Here is an 18,217-nt window from a genome sequence, read left to right on the forward strand (position 1 = left end):
GTATTGGAAATGTCTGTTTCCGACAAGGAGCCGGAGGTACTTTCTGTGAGACGGAGTAATGGCTATGTGCATGTTCGCGTCTGAGATCTAGAGAGCAAAGCCAATCCCTCTGTTGGAGAAGCGGTAGTAAGGAGCCTAAGGTTACCATCCGAAACTTCTCTTTCCGAAGATGTTTGTTTAGGGCACGAAGGTCTAATATGGGGCGAATGCCTCCCGTCTTTTTTGGTATTAAGAAGTATTGGGAGTAGAAGCCCTGTCCCCTTTGGAAAGGAGGAACTGGTTCTATGGCATTGGCTTGCAGGAGGGAAGTTATTTCCCCTTGTAGGAGATGAGAGTGGGCGGAGGACGTCCACCCCGGCCTAGGTGGAGAGTCCGGTGGTACAGTAAGGAAGTTTAGATGTAACATTGAGCTACGACCGAATGGACCCAGTGGTCCGTGGTGACACTTATCCACTTGGTGGTAAAGTGGCAGAGTCGGTCGCCGACCGGTAGAGATGGCAGAGGGGGAATATGACAGTCGCTCTCTAACGGGGAGTCAAAACCCCGAGGCAGGACCAAGTTGTGCAGGTGGCTGTGGCTTCTGAGTCCTGGGTTGTCATGGTGGAGGCTTCTGGAAAGGTCTGGATGGACGAGACCATGCAGGAGGAGGATAGTACCTTCAGGCCTTGTAAGCCAGTCTCTTCGCCTCTCTCCTAAACGACCGTTTAGAAGAGGCAGAAAAATCAGCATGAGCAGCGGAGAGCTGTCGGAGCGTTTCATTATGATCCTTCAGCTGTGCAATGGTTTCCTGGATCTTTTCTCCAAAGAGATTGTCCCCTGTACAGGGGAGATTTGCCAAACGGTCTTGAACTTCCAGGCATAGATCCAAGGATTTTAGCCAGGCCCAACACCTCGTACTTATTTCAGCTGCTGACAATCTGGACGCTGTTTCAAAAATGTCATAAGCTGACCTGACTTCATGCTTACCTGCATCGAAGCCTTTTTTGATAATGGAATTCAGTTGATCTTGAAGTTGCTCCGGGAGAGATTCCCCAAATTCCTGCAACTGCTTGAAAAGATTTGTTGTATTGGGTCATATACAACTGATACGCCGCAATACGAGAGATGAGCATAGAGCCATGGAAAACTCTGCGCCCAAAAGCATCCAGGAACTTTTGCTCCTTCCCGGTAGGTGCTGAAGAATGAGGTTTTGGACGTTTAGCCCTCTTCTGGGTGGACTCCACCACCAATGAATGATGCGCCAACTGTGTTTTTTGGAAACCAGGAGACGGCTGCACCAAATAAGTCGCATCCATCTTGCGATTAACAGAAGAGACTGTCCTGGGATGTTCCCAGTTGCACTGCAGAAGATCCAGTAGAACGTCATGTACTGGAATCGACATTATCTCTTTTGGAGGATCCAGAAACTGAAGGACCTCCAGCATTTTATGCCTGGAGTCTTCTTCAGTTTGTAGTGTGAATGGAATAGTCTCCACCATCTCCCTTATGCAATTAATAAAGGAGAGGTCCTCCGGTGGAGACTTATGCCTCTCCTCAGGCGGCGATGGCTCCGATGGAACATCGATAGAATCCTGGGAATCAGAAGAATCTTCTGTCCGTGGATTATAAAGCTGATCTCCGGCATCCAACAGTGGGGTCCAGGCGGTAAAGAAGGACCTCCCCTGGCCGGAGGAGGTCTTGGCACAGAGGGTATTTGTGCCAGCATCGATGGCACCAGGCCCAGCATCGGTGAGGGACAAAAAGGCATTGATGGCATCAGTGACTTCGCCGGGCGCCTCGGTGCACTTGCTCCAGAAGGTCCCGGAACGGGCTCCGGCATCGATGATGACTCCTCATCCGAGGAGAGAGGAATGGGGCAAAGGAACCATCGGAATCTGTGATTTACCCGGTGCCATCGGCAGGGCACTGATGAGGACGTCCAGCTTGTCAAGGAGAGGAACAAGCACCGGTGGCACCGGTGCAGGAACCGGTGCCGGTGTCAATGGCCTCGGAAGGCTCTGGATAGCCTGAACCACCACCTCTTGCACCATCCGGTGCAATTCCTCATAGAGCGCAGGAGTGGTGAACCCCAGGTCCGGAGCAGGAGGCATGGCAGGCATCGCCGGAGGGTCCACCAGTCCCAGTGTAGTCTCGGCTGCCGCACCCACTGAAGGGGGAGAACGCCTCTGTGCATCCGGCTTAGAGGAGGGTTGAGGTTCCTCAGCCCAGGGCTTCTTCCTCAGTGGCTCGATCCCAGACTATGAAGCCACCGATGTCCCTGATGTCGATGGCATAGATTTACGATGTCTATGCCGGTGCTTCTCACGGTGCTCGGCCTTACCTGTATCTGGCACAGAAGACGGGGACGCCGAAGACTTATGACACCGACAGAGTCATCGGTATCGGATCGATGGCACGGTTTTGCCAGTGACGGCGTCGATGAAGTCTGGGATGGCGGGTGCTGCTTTGTATGGAATAAGAGCGCCATTTTCTCCAGATGCAGCCGACGGCCTTTCGGTGACATCTGGATGCAATTGGTACATGAATCCACGTCGTGCGTCAGGCCCAGACAAAGGACACAGACCAAATGAGGGTCCGTGATCGACATTGTCCTAGGACAGTCAGGGCATCGACGAAAAACCCGTCGCCATCATTGCCGTCGAAAATTTAGGCCGGTTGCGGTCGGTGCCAGTGAGGCCTATATAGGTCCCTGATGGGAACCGACCGAAAAACGGGGCAAAACCTACCGTGCAGACGTGGCTATCGACAGCGGCGAAGGGAGACCCCAAAGGGGTATAAACTTTTGCAAATTTGCAAAGAATTCCTGAAAAGAAATTTCCTGTCAGAACTTGAGAGCTCCTAATCCGCGTGGCCAAAGCTGCGCAGAAAAAAAAAAAGAAACTAAAGGGAGAACCCTGCTGGATGCAGGGTTAGTGCCATGCTGGGCATGCCCAGAAGGTGCCAGTCAAAGTTCTAGAAACTTTGACAAAAGTATTCCGTGATTGGGCTCCATCCTGATGATGTCACCCATATGTGAGGACTACCGTCCTGCTTGTCCTGTGAGAATACACCAATTTCTGATCACTTCCATTCTTGCTTACCTTGGACTATTGCAGGCTGGTGTTGATTTCAAGATATTTAAATTTTGAAACTGTCAGCAACAAACATGACCAGGAAATGCAGAATGAATTTACCTAAATCCACCATTAGTAGGCGTCCCAGCGCTGTGTAAAAAGTTGTCCGACACCTCATGTCGGTCAGATTTGATTGATTGTTGATGCCCAAGAAGGAAAAGTGCTCACTCTGTGGACAGAAATATGAAATATATGATTACATGAGGATAGCCAAGGTATATCAGCACCAGGGATTGTGTAAATTAATATTCAAATGAATATGTAAACTGCTAGAAAGAACATGTGCAGGGAACAGGTAAACTTACCGTATGATTGTTCAGCATGAACTGTACTGCGCTAAGCTTCACCAATTTTCTAACACTGCTGTAAGTATGAAGAAAGTTAAGGAAAAGGCAAGGCAAGAAATGCAACAAATTACAGCAATGCAACCTCAACTCCATGAATGCAGAATCAGGAGCTCCAAAGACAATTATGTCACCCCCATATAAACAGAAGGGGACTATGGAGATTTTTATCTTTTTCCTCTTATTCACTCCACAAAAATAGATGAAGATGAATCAGTTTCAGTACAATGATCCAATTTTATTTTACATGTAATATTTCAATATCACATGGAGAAGGCCATATTTCAAACAGTGGGCATTCCAAAGTTCATTACATACAGCAAGACATACATTGTCGCTACATACATTCAGGCCGATACAGTAAGGAACGGTAGGAAGAGCTGCGTTAGTGCCGGGCGCACCCGCGGTTGCCGCACACACAGTCCAGCTCACCTACCGCTCGATACTGTATGTAAATAGCTTGTAAATGCAAGCTGCGTCTAAGAACCGTCCGTGAAGCGTTAGGCCCGCGCAACCCATTTTACTGTATAGAGCGCTATACAGTATCCTGGGTGCGCTGGCCTAATGCTTCACGGACACGCTGATATCTGTCATTTCAAATGTCATTTGAAATGACAGGTACCAGAAGTGGACGGTTCTCAGACGCTCGGGATTGCCAGTCCTCTCTCCCCTCCTCCCGAAGCAAGCAACGAAAGCGGAAAAAATTGAAAAAGCGAAAAAAAAAAGTAGCAAGAGAGAGAGGGGAGAGAGGACGGGCAATCCTACACTCGGGATTGCCAGTCCTCTCTCCCCTCCTCCCGAAGCAAGGCTGCTTTTCGCGCCTTGCTTCGGGAGGAGGGGAGAGAGGACTGGCAGTGTAAAGCAACGAAGCGACTTACTTTTTTTGCAGCCCCCCTCCGGAGACTGACATTGGTGAAGACGACCGCGGCTCCCCTGCCTCCAGCTGCCCGCGAAGATGGACGCATCGCACGGGCAGCTGGAGGCAGGGGAGCCACGGTCATCTTCGCCGATGTCAGTCTCCAGAGGGGGGCTGCAAAAAAAGTAAGTCGCTTCGTTGCTTTACACCGCCAGTCCTCTCTCCCCTCCTCCCGAAGCAAGGCTGCTTTTCGCGCCTTGCTTCGGGAGGAGGGGAGAGAGGACTGGCAATCCCGAGCGTAGGATTGCCTGTCCTCTCTGCCCTCTCTCTCTTGCAACTTTTTTTTTTTCGCTTTTTTCCGCTTTCGTTGCTTCGGGAGGAGGGGAGAGGACTGGGGCTGCCCTGGAGACCAGCACCCATGGACGCGGCCAGGGCAGGTGAGCGGGGGCTGGGGGAAAGTTTGCCGCCTACCCTTACCCCTGCCTCTAACGCAGGAGTAAGGGTAGGCGGTAAGTTAGCAGGTTAAACACGCGGCAAAACGGCAGGGTAAAAAAGCGATAGTCGGGGCGCACGTTACTGTATGGGAGGGAATAGCTAATTCGATCATTTACATGTAATATACATGCCGCGGGCGGGTTACCCGGTGATTTAAGGACGCGGTAAGAGTAGGTTAAAGGGGATAGTGTATCGCGGGTTGGACTAACACAGCCAAAAAGTGGGTAGAAAGCGGGTTAGGAGCAGGGTAACCGCGGCCGCACTTTACTGTATTGACCTGAAAGTTGGCAAGATTCAGCAAAATATCGAAACCTAGCATTTTATTTCAGCTTGACCAATCAGTTTAATCTCTGCATTTTATTCTAGCAACATATGTCTTAGGTCATGACCTAAATTCTAATCATAATTATCTACAAGCACAGGACATTTTGTTACTGATAAGCAAGGATCAGGTGTTTTAGTCTAATTAGGAAGCCTTGACTTTTGTTTCTATTTTTTCTTGCAAACATAGCAAAAATCAGTTTAATAAGTATAACTTTAAAAAACATTGATTTACTTGCATTAGCTAAAAGGGACAGAGATATAATAAAACTTTTTAACTTTGTCAGGACCAAGCCTCAAAGGTAAAATTGGGTTTCTTATCTGCTAATTTTCTTTCCTTGAGTCCTGCCAGGCCAGTCCAATTTAGATGCTTGGGTTTTTCTCCCCTACCAGTAGAGACAGACATAGGGAATGAAAGCTTTGCTGGAACATAAGAAATTGCCATGCTGGGTCAGACTAAGGGTCCATCAAGCCCAGCATCCTATTTCCAACAGAGGCCAAACCAGGCCACAAGAACCTGGCAATTATCCAAACACTAAGAAGATCCCATACTACTGATGCAATTAATAGCAGTGTCTATTCCCTAAGTAAACTTGATTAATAGCCGTTAATGGACTTCTCCTCCAAGAACTTATCCAAACCTTTTTTGAACCCAGCTATACTAACTGCACTAACCACATCCTCTGGCAACAAATTCCAGAGCTTTATTGTGCGTTGACTGAAAAAGAATTTTCTCCGATTAGTCTTAAATGTGCTACTTGCCAACTTCATGGAATGCCCCCTAGTCCTTCTATTATTCGAAATTGTAAATAACAGAGTCACATCTACTCATTCAAGACCTACATAAGGCACTGTGTCACCTGAAGCCTTTCAGTATTCCTTTATCAAAGCTATACCCCACCTGAGCAGGTGTAAGAACACACAATTTCCTGTTCATACCCCAGATCAGTCCAGACAAGTGGGTTTTGCATCCCTATCAGCAGATGGAGGCAGAGAATAAAAACTTTTCAGGCACTGCTACATAACAGAGAGTGCCACCTGAAATTCCTCAGTATTTCTCTGTCTCCAGGAGATGGTAGAGGTGCAAACCTGCAGTCTGGAACAGAAATAGAGAGAGAGGAAAAAAAGAAAAGAAAAAAGAGAAAATAGAAAATAGATGAAGATGTGCTCCCTGAGGTGCTAGGTTCCTTCATGGGCCATCCCTCAGGTCAAGCCAGGCGAGCGGGAATTGGTGATCCCTGGTCTGGCTTAGCCTGTGGCGTTCGGAAGGATTGAAAGCCAGGGGTCCTAGTTTCCTCATCCCCTCTGAAGTCCTCTCATCCATATCTGATGGTCAGCAGCAGGGAAGTATTCCCTTTCTTGTTTTTTTTTTTTATTATGTTTATTCATTTTCAAAAGATACACAAGTATAACAAATAGCATTATACAACATTCTCATGTGATATAACAAAGGAATGACATTTGAATCATTAATCATGTAAGTAGTCCTTGTGCAGAACAGTAGTACAGCATGGTATGCAGTCATGGAATTTTGACTATTAAAGGAGCAATGGGACGGCAAAGGTAGGTATCCAGGGAATGCCATGTAGCTAAACCAGGAATCCACCATTCTATACACTGTTGGTGAATGCCAAACAACTTGGAATAGTAAATGTGTATCTATCAGGATCAATAACTATGATTAAGAGAGCATATTTTTTTCTCCCGCCCCCCCCATCCTTCCATCTCTATGCATTGAGGAATTACAATAAACATTCCAATCCATTCTAATCCAAGCCTACCATTTAGAACCAAAGATTCTCCATGTCCATCCTGGTATCAAGGAATCGTATTAGAACTAGAAGAACTAGAAGAGGTTGGCCTATCAACTGGGAGGCATAAATGCTTGATCTGATCAGCCAGGTGTTGTTGGAGAAAAGGAGACCAGATACGCTCTGTCGCTCTTTGCCGGTGTATACTGAGCGCGGTTGCCAACATATACTCAAAGGTGACAAGACGCATCATTCTCTTGACCCAGTGAGTAAGACTTGGGGGTTCTTTAGAGATCCAAACATTCAATATCATCTGCTTAGCTATCAGACCAGCTTTGTCTAGGTAGGTTTTTTGATAGGTTGTTAACAAGTTTAAATTAGCTGGATAGGTTCCAAACAGCCATACCATAGCATCTAGAAGTATATGAGAATTACAAACTTGAGAACAGTATTTGGCAACTGACAACTAAAAGGCTTGTATGCGGGGACAGGACCAAAAGCAGTCCACCAGCTCGCATTTTAAGCATGGGGGGATGAACTCACCCCTGTGCGAAAGGCTTTAAACATTAGAGAAATAGAGTTGCCAGATAAATTTAAATTGCATCTCTCTCAGGTTGATGTTTTCAGTAGTTCTGACATTTTTCTGAAAATAATTTTTCAGTCTGGTTGGGGTCAAAGTTATCCCAGAAGCAGTGTTCCATTTGGCTAGAATATCCATATATGGGGCCATATCTGTGTGTGGTTTAAGTAGAGAGGTGAACGTGGCACATGAAAACTTTGAGGTGGGCCGTGAGCAAAACCTCTCTTGTTCTTAAAAAAAAAAAAAAAGAGTTGCAGGGCCATGCAGCCAGCGATGTGGCGGGATGACAGAGAATTGCTGATGCCTCTGTGACCATCCCGAGGATCAGAGGCAGTTCCGAGAGGGTGAATGGTTCAGCTTTGGGCCTTTTGTGCAGATACAAGGCTGGTGGTGCAGGGTAGTATCTCTTGTTTAATTTCTAGCTGAGATGGGACACTGAAAGATGCAAAATCCTGTGGTGCCAGTTCCCTCAGTCCTCTCCTTCTCCTCCCTTTTGTTGTGCACTCCGCTGTGGCTTCTCAAATCAGTTGGCAGAGAAGTAGCTTATTTTAATTTGATTCTAAGTTAACAAAAAAAAAACAAAAAAAAAAGTTTTGGAGAAATAGACTGTCTGGAGCAGGGAGTGCGGATTCTGTCCCATTCGCAAGGCAGGTTGCCGGCTAGCTAAGGTCAGCGAAGGGGAGGTGGAGAGTGTATCTGTCGGCTCAGGGCTAGGTGCGATGAAGCACTGTTTGCTTTATAGTCAGCACTGTTGCTAACTACAAGTGGTTGATGCAGGCGGCACCTTGCGAGTCTCTCCCATGGGAAGTAGGTAGAGGATGACTGCAGCATCCTTGTGTCTGCTTCAGTGTGACACAAGCCCGTTAATCTGGCAGCACTACTGGGATTGCCTCTGCTGGGAACGGGAAGGAAGTCCCCATGGTGTCTCAACTGTTCCCGCTCGTCGCAAGTAGTGGCAGTTTTGGTGGTGCCATTATACTGATTGCTGAGGAGAGCGGGAAGAAAAAGTGTTCCAGCTCAATGCAAGCAGTCAAGCATTCGCTGCACCATGTAATTTCTACCACTGGGAGTGGGAAACAGGAGCCCCTGTACCAGGGCAAGCATTTATGGCCAGTGCCATGTTTGAGGCTTCGGTGAGATTTAGCTCGGCGCGAGCATTACAATTGGGCAGCGCTAATTGGATTAGCTTCCACAGTGAGCAGGAGGAGGTGGTTCACGGTGATGGGGCAAGTGTCATTGGCTCAAAGACAGCAGGGAATAGTTTCCACCGTGAGCGGAGGGGTGGGGGGGTGGGGCTGAAGCTGGCAGCATCTTTGCGAGTTTTCCCACCACTGCGATCGCTTTCAATGGATGCGGGAGGTTAAATGCCGTGGGACGTGCTCGGCTTCAGCCATTCCGGCTCTCCAGTTATAGTGGGGGGGAGTTTTGCTATTTATCAGAATCTCCTGTTGGTGCATGAGGGCCAAGGAATAGCCAGTTGTGAGCAGGCAATGGTTTTCTCGCTCGGACACTTACAATTGGGCACTTACAGGTTCAGTGGCCATCTTAGGACCAATTGTGGGATCTCGAAGGGTTAAGCCAGATAGAGGATCTGCTCTTCGGCACTTTTAAAAGTGGTCTTATGGGAAAGCTATCGGGTAGGGGAGTGGACTCTCAATAGTAGCCCATTGGGTATCCCAGTTCTTCCCCAGTCAACGTGTCCTCCTATGGTAGGGGACATGGACTAGACCCAGGTTTTGGGAATCAGTTCCCTGACAGGGCCTATGATGGAGCTTGTAAGGGAAGCAGACCCAGGTGCAATTGCCAACTCCATGCAGGAGGCCTGGTTGGAAGCTAAGACAGGCTAAGAGAGAATTTGAAAAGAAGTTGGCAGTAGAGGCAAAAACTCTCAGTAAAAACTTTTAAAAATATATCCAAAGCAGAAAGCCTGTAAGGGAGTCAGTTGGACCGTTAGACGATCGAGGGGTTAAAGGGGCCCTTAGAAAAAATAAGGCCATTGTGGAAAGAGTCAACTATTTCTTTGCTTCAGTGTTTACTGAAGAGGATGTTGGGGAGATACCGGAGAAGGTTTTCATGGGTAATGATTTAGATGGACTGAACCAAATCACGGTGAACCTAGAAGATGTGGTAGACCTGATTGACAAACTGAAGAGTAGTAAACAGCGGCAGATTCACGATGTCAGACCGGCCCGGGTATTCGCCGCTCAGGCCGGCCCAGGACACATCATGTGGTCTGCCAAGCACGGCAGACCACGTGACTGTAGCGATCGGCCCACCGGGGGATACCCAATCCCCCGATAGGCCAATCCGCCCCTGGTAGTAAATCACCTGGACCGGATGGTATACAGTTCTGAAGGAACTCAAAAATGAAATTTAAGACCTATTAGTAAAAATTTGTAACCTATCATTAAAATCATCCATTGTACTTGAAGACTGGAGGGTGGCTAATGTAACCTCAATATTTAAAAAGGGCTCCAGGAGCGATCTGGGAAACTACAGACCAGTTAGCTTGACTTCAGTGTCAGGAAAAATAGTGGAAAATGTTCTAAATGTTGAGATTACTTACCTGATAATCTCCTTTTCCTTATTGTATGCAGATGGACTCAAAACAAATGGGTATAGTGTGCTCGTGCTAGCAGTTGGAGACGGATCTGACGTCAGCACGGGTACATATACCCCCACAGGAAGTGTAGCAAATCAGTAATCTTCCTTGCAAAGCTTTTATGGATATATGTGTGACTGACCGATCGATTAAATGAACAGGATTACCCTGACCAATTGGTAGTAGCTGGAGACCGCCAGTGTACTCAGCCGGAAGGCGTCGACAGCCGGCAGGGTGGATGCCCTATATAAGAAAACATGGCTTACCATGAGTCGGCGAATCCCCATGTATACCGGCAGCTGGGCGGGATGCTGAGTCCATCTGCATACACTAAGGAAAAGGAGATTATCAGGTAAGTAATCTCAACATTTCCTAGTGTGTAGCAGATGGACTCAAAACAAATGGGATGTACAAAAACTACTCCCGGACTGGGCGGGAGGCTGCCCAAAAACAGTTTAAGATTGCCCTCGCGAATGCTGTGTCCTCCCTGACCTGGACATACAGACGGTAGAATCTGGAGAAGGTATGGAGAGAGGACCACGTCGCCGCTTTACATATCTCTGCAGGCAACAGCAGCATAGTTTCTGCCCAAGAGGCCGATTGTGCTCTGGTAGAATGAGCCTTGACCTGTAGAGGCGGTGGTTTTCCCGCCTCTACGTAGGCTGCCTTGATAACTTCTTTAATCCAGCGGGCGATGGTTGGCCGTGAGGCTGCTTCCCCTTGCTTCTTCCCGCTGTGCAGGACGAACAGGTGGTCTGTCTTTCGTACTGCTTCTGACATTTCCAGGTATCTGGACAGCAGTCTGCCGATGTCGAAATGGCGTAGCATTCGACCTTCTTCCGACTTCTTCAAACCTTCCGTGGTAGGCAAGGATATGGTTTGGTTGAGGTGAAAGTGTGAGACCACTTTGGGTAAGAAGGATGGAACTGTGCGAAGATGGATAGCCTCTGGAGTGATTCTGAGAAATGGATCACGGCAGGATAATGCTTGTAGTTCTGAGATGCGGCGTGCTGAACACACAGCCAGCAAAAACACCATCTTCAAGGTTAACAAACTGAGAGACAGGCCTCGAAGGTGCCTGAAGGTGGATCCCGCTAGAAAGTCCAATACTAGGTTGAGGATCCACAGGGGCACTGGCCACTTCAGTGGCGGGCGAATGTGTTTGACTCCTTTCAGGAAACGTGAGACGTCTGGGTGTTTGGCAATGGTGTTGCCGTCACTCCTGGGGCCGTAGCAAGACAGCGCTGCTACCTGAACCTTGATGGAGCTGAGGGACAGACCCTTCTGAAGTCCATCTTGTAGGAAGTCCAAAATGATAGGAATCTTAGCGGCATGTGAATTGGTGCTGTGAGAGTTGCACCAGGCTTCAAAAACTCTCCAGACCCTGATATATGTCAGTGATGTGGAGAACTTAAGTGCTCGGAGAAGTGTATCTATTACCGGCTCCGAGTATCCTCTTTTCTTCAGTCTAGCCCTCTCAATGGCCAGAACGTAAGAGAATTGAGCCGGATCCTCGTGGAGGATGGGGCCTTGCCGTAGCAGGTCCCTGTATGGAGGCAGAGGTAGAGGGTTCCCTGCCAGTAGTCTTCTCATGTCTGAGTACTAGGGTCTTCTTGGCCAGTCCGGGGCCACTAGAAGAACCAGGCCTCGGTGCCGCTGAATCTTGTGTACAATGGCGCCCAGCAGGGGCCATGGAGGAAAGGCGTATAGCAGGATCCCCTGAGGCCACGGCTGTACCAGGGCATCAATCCCCTGGGCCCAAGGATCCCGCCTGCGGCTGAAATATCTGGGAACTTGAGCGTTGGACCTGTCCGCTAATAGGTCCATGGCTGGTGTTCCCCATTGATCCACAATTATCTGAAAAGCTGTGGGCGACAGCTGCCATTCCCCCGGGTTTAGGCTTTCTCTGCTGAGGAAGTCTGCCGTGGTGTTGTCCTTCCCGGCGATGTGGATGGCAGAGATGTCCTGGAGATTTGCTTCTGCCCAAATCATCAGAGGAATTATCTCTAGGGACACTTGTTGGCTTCTGGTTCCGCCCTGTCGGTTGATGTATGCCACCGTGAGAAACTCCCCTGGCTGTACCGCATTCTTGACAGACCGCAGAGTTTCCATGCGAAAGCTGGGGACCCGTAGGTGTCAGTTGACTGACTTGAGGTCCAGGACGGGCCTGAAAGTGCCCTCCTTCTTGGGTACTATGAAATAAATGGAATAATGCCCAGAATCTATCTCCCCTGCAGGCACTGGGATTATGGCTTTTAGGGCCAGGAGCCTCTGCAAGGTAACTTCTAATGCCGTCTTCTTGAGAGGTGAACAAGGAGATTCCACAAACTTGGCCGGCGGAAGCCGAAGAAAATCCAGGTAATTCCCTTCTCGGATGATGGCGAGGACCCACTGGTCCGAAGTGATCTCGACCCACCTGCGGTAGAAGAGGGTTAGCATGCCCCCTATGGCTGCTACCCCCGGGTGGGTCGGTTGATTGTCAATGGGGATTGCGGACGGGACCAGAACCCGAGCCGGTTCTCCTCTTGCTGTGCTTAGCTCGAAAGGGCTGGTTCCTGGCCTGAGAACAAGGTGCTTGGTAGCGAGCCCTGTAAGGGATGAAGCGCTGAGAGTTTCTACCTCTGGATGGTCTAGAAAAAGAACGCTGGCTCCTCCTTGACCTGTCTTCTGGTAGACGGGGTAATGGAGAGGCACCCCATTTAGTAGTCCAGTTCTCGAGATCGCTGCCGAACAGTAGGGAACCCTTAAAGGGCATTCTTGTGAGTCGTGTCTTGGAAGAAGAGTCGGCCGCCCAATTACGTAGCCAGAGCTGTCTCCTGGCTGCCACTGAGGAGGACACTCCCTTGGCTGCCCTACAGACGAGGTCGGAGGCTGCGTCAGTGAGGAATGCGAGAGCTGATTCCATGCCTTCTCCCGGGGTGTTGTTTCTAGCTTGCGATAAACAGGAACGCGTCACCACGGTGCAGCAGGTTGCGATTCGTAGGGACATTGCTGCTACCTCAAAGGCTTGTTTCAGAATGGTGTCCATGCGCCGGTCATGTGCGTCCTTGAGGGCCGCTCCCCCCTCAACCGGAATGGTGGTGCGCTTCACAATTGCGTTAATTATGTCGTCTACCTTGGGGCACGCCAGCAGGTCCCTGGACGCCGGATCCAGAGGGTACATGCCTGCCAAGGCCCGACCCCCTTTGAATCAGGCCTCCGGTGCCTTCCATTCCAGATCGATTAGCTGCTGCGCTGCTTGTAGGAGGGGAAAATGGTGAGTCGTTTGGCGCAGGCCCTCTAACAGGGGGTTCATTTTAGGGTCCCCTGGGGTGTCTTGGCCCGGAATGGTCAGTTCCGATACGCATTGTGAGACCAGGCCTGAAAGATCTTCTTTCCGAAAGAAGCGCCTCATGGTCCGATATGGCTCTATCTCTGAGGGAAATTCACCCTCCTCGGAGGGCTCCTCATTTTCCTCGGAGCAATCCGAATCCCCATAATCGGGGCTGTCGGGTGGCGAGTGGCCGCGCCTAGGTCTCGAGGGTCCAGGGGCCGGCTCAACCGGGACGGAAAGACCCATTCGAGGAGCAGACTGCATCTGGACAAAGGCGTGAATCCCCTTGAATAATTCCACCCAGGAAAGCGAAGCCGGATCTGGCCGTAGGGGCACCAGGTCTCTCGGGTTCCCTGGTTGCTCACCGCGGCCTGCTAGGTCCGGGGTGTTCCCTGAGGAACCGCTGGGCTGGGACCGGTCCTGTCCTGGAACTCCCATGGCCTCCTCACATTGGGCATACAGTGAGTCTGCTTCCTCGCTCTGTGTGGCTCTGATGTTGCATGCTGAGCAGAGGCTTAGAGCTTTCATGCCTGATTCTGGAGGTGCCGGCTCTGCGGACGCCTGGGTTCTCTTATGCTCCATAGCTGCTGTGTGCACCAGATCGGAAGCAGCATCCGCGAGGAATGATACTGCTGGTTCCATGGCTTCCCCAGGAGTGTTGCTCCTGGTCTGTGATAGGCAGGCACGTGTCACCATGGTGCAGCAGGCCGCTATTTGTAGGGACATAGCGGCAACGTGAAAGGACTGTTTAAGGATGGATTCCAGACATCTGTCTTATGCATCTTTGAGTGCTGCACCTCCCTCCACTGGGATAGTAGTGCGCTTCGAGACCACGCAGACCATGGCATCCACTTTTGGGCATGTCAGAAGGTCTTTGGCTGCCTGGTCCAGAGGATACATGGCTGCCATAGCCCGTCCCCCTTTGAATGTAGACTCTGGAGCAATCCATTCCAGGTCAATTAGCTGTTGAATGGCTTGGTAACAGAGGGAAATGGCAGGAGGTCTGACGGCATCCCTCTAGCAGGGGATTAGTCTTGGGCTCCCCCGAGGCATTTGTGCCCGGGATAGCAAGCTCCTTCAGGCTGTGGGTGACCAGGTCTAGAAGTTTGTCCTTGGTGAAGAAGCGTCTCATGGTCCGGTGAGGCTCTGTCCCCGGAGTTCCCCCTCCTCCAGGGGCTCTGATTCCTCCTCAGAGTTGTCCGTATCCCTGTAGGTGGGGCTTCAGGGTGGTGGATTCACTTCCCTGGGCCTAGAGCGTAAAGGACCTCTGGTGAAGGCTGTGGCCGTGTTATCGGAAGCTCCGTCTGCATGTGGACAAAGGTGTGCAGGCCTTTGAAGAATTCCACCCAGGAGATAGACGCTGGGTCCAAACTAGGAGGCGCTGTGTCCCTGGGGGACCCCGTTTGAGGGGGAGGTCCCGCTGGAATTTGCTAGGTCCGGGGTACTTATTGAGGAGCTAGCACTCAGTCCCAGATGGGGCTGGCCCTGGGCTGGATCCCCCAGGGTCTCCTCGCACTAGATACACAGGGCGTTGGCCTCTTCGTGTTGTGCGGCTCTGATGTGGCATGCTGGGCAGAGTCCCTGAGCCTTGAGCTCCTTTTCCAGTGGTACCATGGATGTAGGCGCGTAAAATCTGTTATGTGCTCCGGTGCGTCGTCTATGTGCGCGTGGAATGGGTATGTGCTTAGGATGTGTGCACACAAGTCGTAGATATGCGCCCGGCACAGTAAGCGCGTGTTACACGCGTAACTTGTGCGCACGGTACTTGCGCGTGCGATGTTGTGTGCACAAGTAATTTGTGCACCCGGCTCGCCCTTTTTGCGCACGGATCAAGACGGCGGACAGGGCGGCGAACAGAGCTAAATGGCAACGGCGACCACACGGACAAGATGGCGATCACCTCGGAGGGTCTCCACGTGGGAGGACCCTTGGATCTAACCGGGGCCTAGCCCTGCTAGGGTGGATCAACCCGGTGGGGCACTGGTCCCGGCCGGCGATCTGTGCGACTCCTCGAGCTTCGGAGACCGGAGACTTTAAAGAAGATTTCTACCTTACCTTGTCTCGGAGCTTCCTGGTTTCGTTCCGGGCGGTCTCCGGCTGCGGGGGGAGAGGGGATATATCTTCACCGCCACGCTCGAGGTTGCACTCGTCGTCTCTCAGCCACACCCGAAATCGGGAGCTAGGTCCCCGCCGAGGGTTGGCTGCCGGACCGAGGCTCACCTCCGCGGGATCACGGAAATCACCTCGGGAATTCTGGACTGAGGGAGGGACCCAAGGGTGTCACCGCAGGAGAGGGGGGCTCGTCCGTAGAGGTAAGATTTCTTCTTGTTTCGGATTTTCTCCGTTAAATTTACTCTAACACTGTGAGAGCATGCAGGTAGTCCCTAACTGCTATGGAGACGGAAAATACTGAAGAGCTGCACTTCCAGCAGGGGTATATGTACTAGGGCTGACGTCAGATTGAAATCTAATCCGTCTCCAACTGCTATCAGGAGTACACTATACCCATTGGTCCTGAGTCCATCTGCTACACGCTAGGAAATGGGATTTTTCTTTGGCTCAGACATGGAATCTGCCCCAGGTACTCCCAGCATCTTTAATGTCTTGGAAACTAGAGCCGGTAGCTCATCTCTACGGTTCCAGTCCCAGAGGAGTTTCCCCATCCTTCAGAGTCAGGATTCTCATCATCCGTGCCATCTGGATTCCTATCGGGAGGACCTGCTGCCAAACTAGGTGTACTTAGGCGCTTAACAGTAGTAACGGGCAAGAAAGAGGTCACCACTTGCGACTGACCTGGCAGGATTGGATGGGGGCTGAATGCGGCTGAAGAAAGGATTATAATCCTTGAAAAAAAATTCTACCCAAGAAAAGGCAGAAGGATCCATGCCAAAACCAGAAGGTACCTGTGCTGCATCCACTGAGCTACTTTCGCCCGCTGATGAGCCAGTTAAAGGAGTTCCAAGGTCAGGCACCCTCTCCTGATGTGTCTTTACCCAGGCCGTCATCAGGCTGGGAAGAACCAAGCTTAGTAAAATTAGAGGAAGATAGTTCTCCCTGATCCTCTAAGCAGCTCTGGCACAAGTTAGAGGGCATGCCAGGCTGAGATGCCTGAATATGACAGGCAGCACAGAGGGAAAGGAACTTAGGTTTATTAGCCACAAGCGTCATCAATCTGTCAGTACACTTAACATGAGACTGAAGGTGTGTGTCCAGCCGAATTCACACTGTAAAATGTGTCCCCAAATTTTAGGCGCCCCAAGGCTAAGCATCACAAAGCTATGCGTCCCAAACTTAATTTAGGCTCACTGTTGTGTGCTTATGTGAACAGGCAAGCGCGCGCCTATCATGGAAGCCATTATCACCTGGATGCCCAAGCAGGCATTCAACTTAGCACCCAAAAACTGGGTGCACAAACTGGATACACAGCCAGATGCACTTGAACACACAAATGACCCTGTAGAAGGCAGCCTAACATGCAGGAAAATCGCACGAAAATGCCGCCTTGGCCTACCACATGGCACACAGAGAAAAGCTGAACAGGGCCTAACCCACATGGGCTGCTCAACCCGCCAGGCTGCCCACATCCCTCAACTTCCCTTGGGGGTGGGAACGAACGTCGGAACGGCACACCAAGCATGGAGACTGGAGGAAGGGGGGGGGGGGGGGAGTCCTTACAAACAACTTCTGTTTTTTTTTTTTGTTGTTTTTTAATTTAAGCCTTACCTGAGAGCTCAGCCTGTCCCAGCTGAGTACACAGACTTTAATTGTGCACTGAGTGAAAAAGAACTTTCTCCGAGTAGTTTTAAATGTGCCCCATGCTAACTTCATGGAGTGCCCCCTAGTCTTTCTATTATCTGAAAGAGTAAATAACCGATTCCCATCTACCCATTCTAGACCTCTCATGATTTTAAACACCTCTATCATGTCTATCAGCCGTCTTCTCCAAGCTGAAAAGTCCTAACCTCTTTAGTCTTTCCTCATAGGGGAGCTGTTCCATTCCCCTTATTATGGTAAGGGGAATGGAACAGCTCAGGAATTCTCAACTGGGGGATGGACCATTTGGTATCTCTGCAGGAGAGCGGGGCGAATTAAATTTCCTTTTATTTTTCCTGCTAAAACTTGAAGCAATTCCCAGTAGGGAGATGCATGTCCACCATCTGCTGGAGACGGAGAATACTAGCAGGCTGATATCACCACAGAAGTATATATACTGTGATGTCAGTTTTGCTTTGTCTCCCCATCTGCTAGTAGAGATGCATAACCCACTAGTTCTGGATTCATCCAACTAGACGCTAAGAAAGCTGTCATTCTCTGTCTCAATCTGCTGGTAGAGGGGAAAAAAACATGTGTCTGGACTAGTCTGGTAGGTCAATAAGAAGTTCCCATTTTTCCATATTGTCATGCTGCCTACTAAAGTAGCAGCTCAGCCCATATATACACCAGTAGAGTAGCAAATGCATGCTTAATTTGGATTGCTAATTATGCTTATAAAATGGTATCACTTTTGTGTTATTGTTATATTGTTGCGGCACTGCACTTCAGGAAGCGTTTTGTTCACCACTTTCCTAAACACCTGTCACTGAATCTGCTTATATGGTATAAGCTGGCATTCTGGTATTTATTTACCAAGTCTTCGGTCCCTGTACTGGCCAAAAATTTGGCAAAGGATATCCAATGGACAGGTCATTCAGCAACTGTAGTGTCTTGGAGGTGATGGGTTCACATCGGCCCCAGTACTTCAGGTTGGTGATGCTAGAGAAAGTAACATACAAACTGCTGTTAAACATCCTTCACTTTGCAACCTATGACAATAATTCCTGCAGTCACTCATACACCCTTATC

General features: G+C 49.9%; 1 protein-coding gene across 3 annotated transcripts in view; it reads right to left on the bottom strand.

Moving 5' to 3' along the window:
• The window catches only part of XPO7 (exportin 7), a 314,334-nt gene that overhangs the window by 114,304 nt on the left and 181,813 nt on the right, over window positions 1-18,217 (bottom strand). For all 3 annotated transcript variants that reach the window (XR_003857049.1, XM_029603861.1, XM_029603860.1), the window contains 3 exons: window positions 18,047-18,127; window positions 3,419-3,482; window positions 3,174-3,282 (listed from right to left, as the gene is read on the bottom strand). Coding sequence is in view for 2 of the 3 variants with exons in the window: in XM_029603861.1 (XP_029459721.1) it covers window positions 3,174-3,282; window positions 3,419-3,482; window positions 18,047-18,127 (254 nt within the window). In the remaining variant the exon portion in view is untranslated. The remainder of the gene's footprint in view (window positions 1-3,173; window positions 3,283-3,418; window positions 3,483-18,046; window positions 18,128-18,217) is intronic.

The sequence above is a fragment of the Rhinatrema bivittatum genome, chromosome 5, assembly GCF_901001135.1.
Source record: "Rhinatrema bivittatum chromosome 5, aRhiBiv1.1, whole genome shotgun sequence".
Classification (NCBI taxonomy): domain Eukaryota; kingdom Metazoa; phylum Chordata; class Amphibia; order Gymnophiona; family Rhinatrematidae; genus Rhinatrema; species Rhinatrema bivittatum.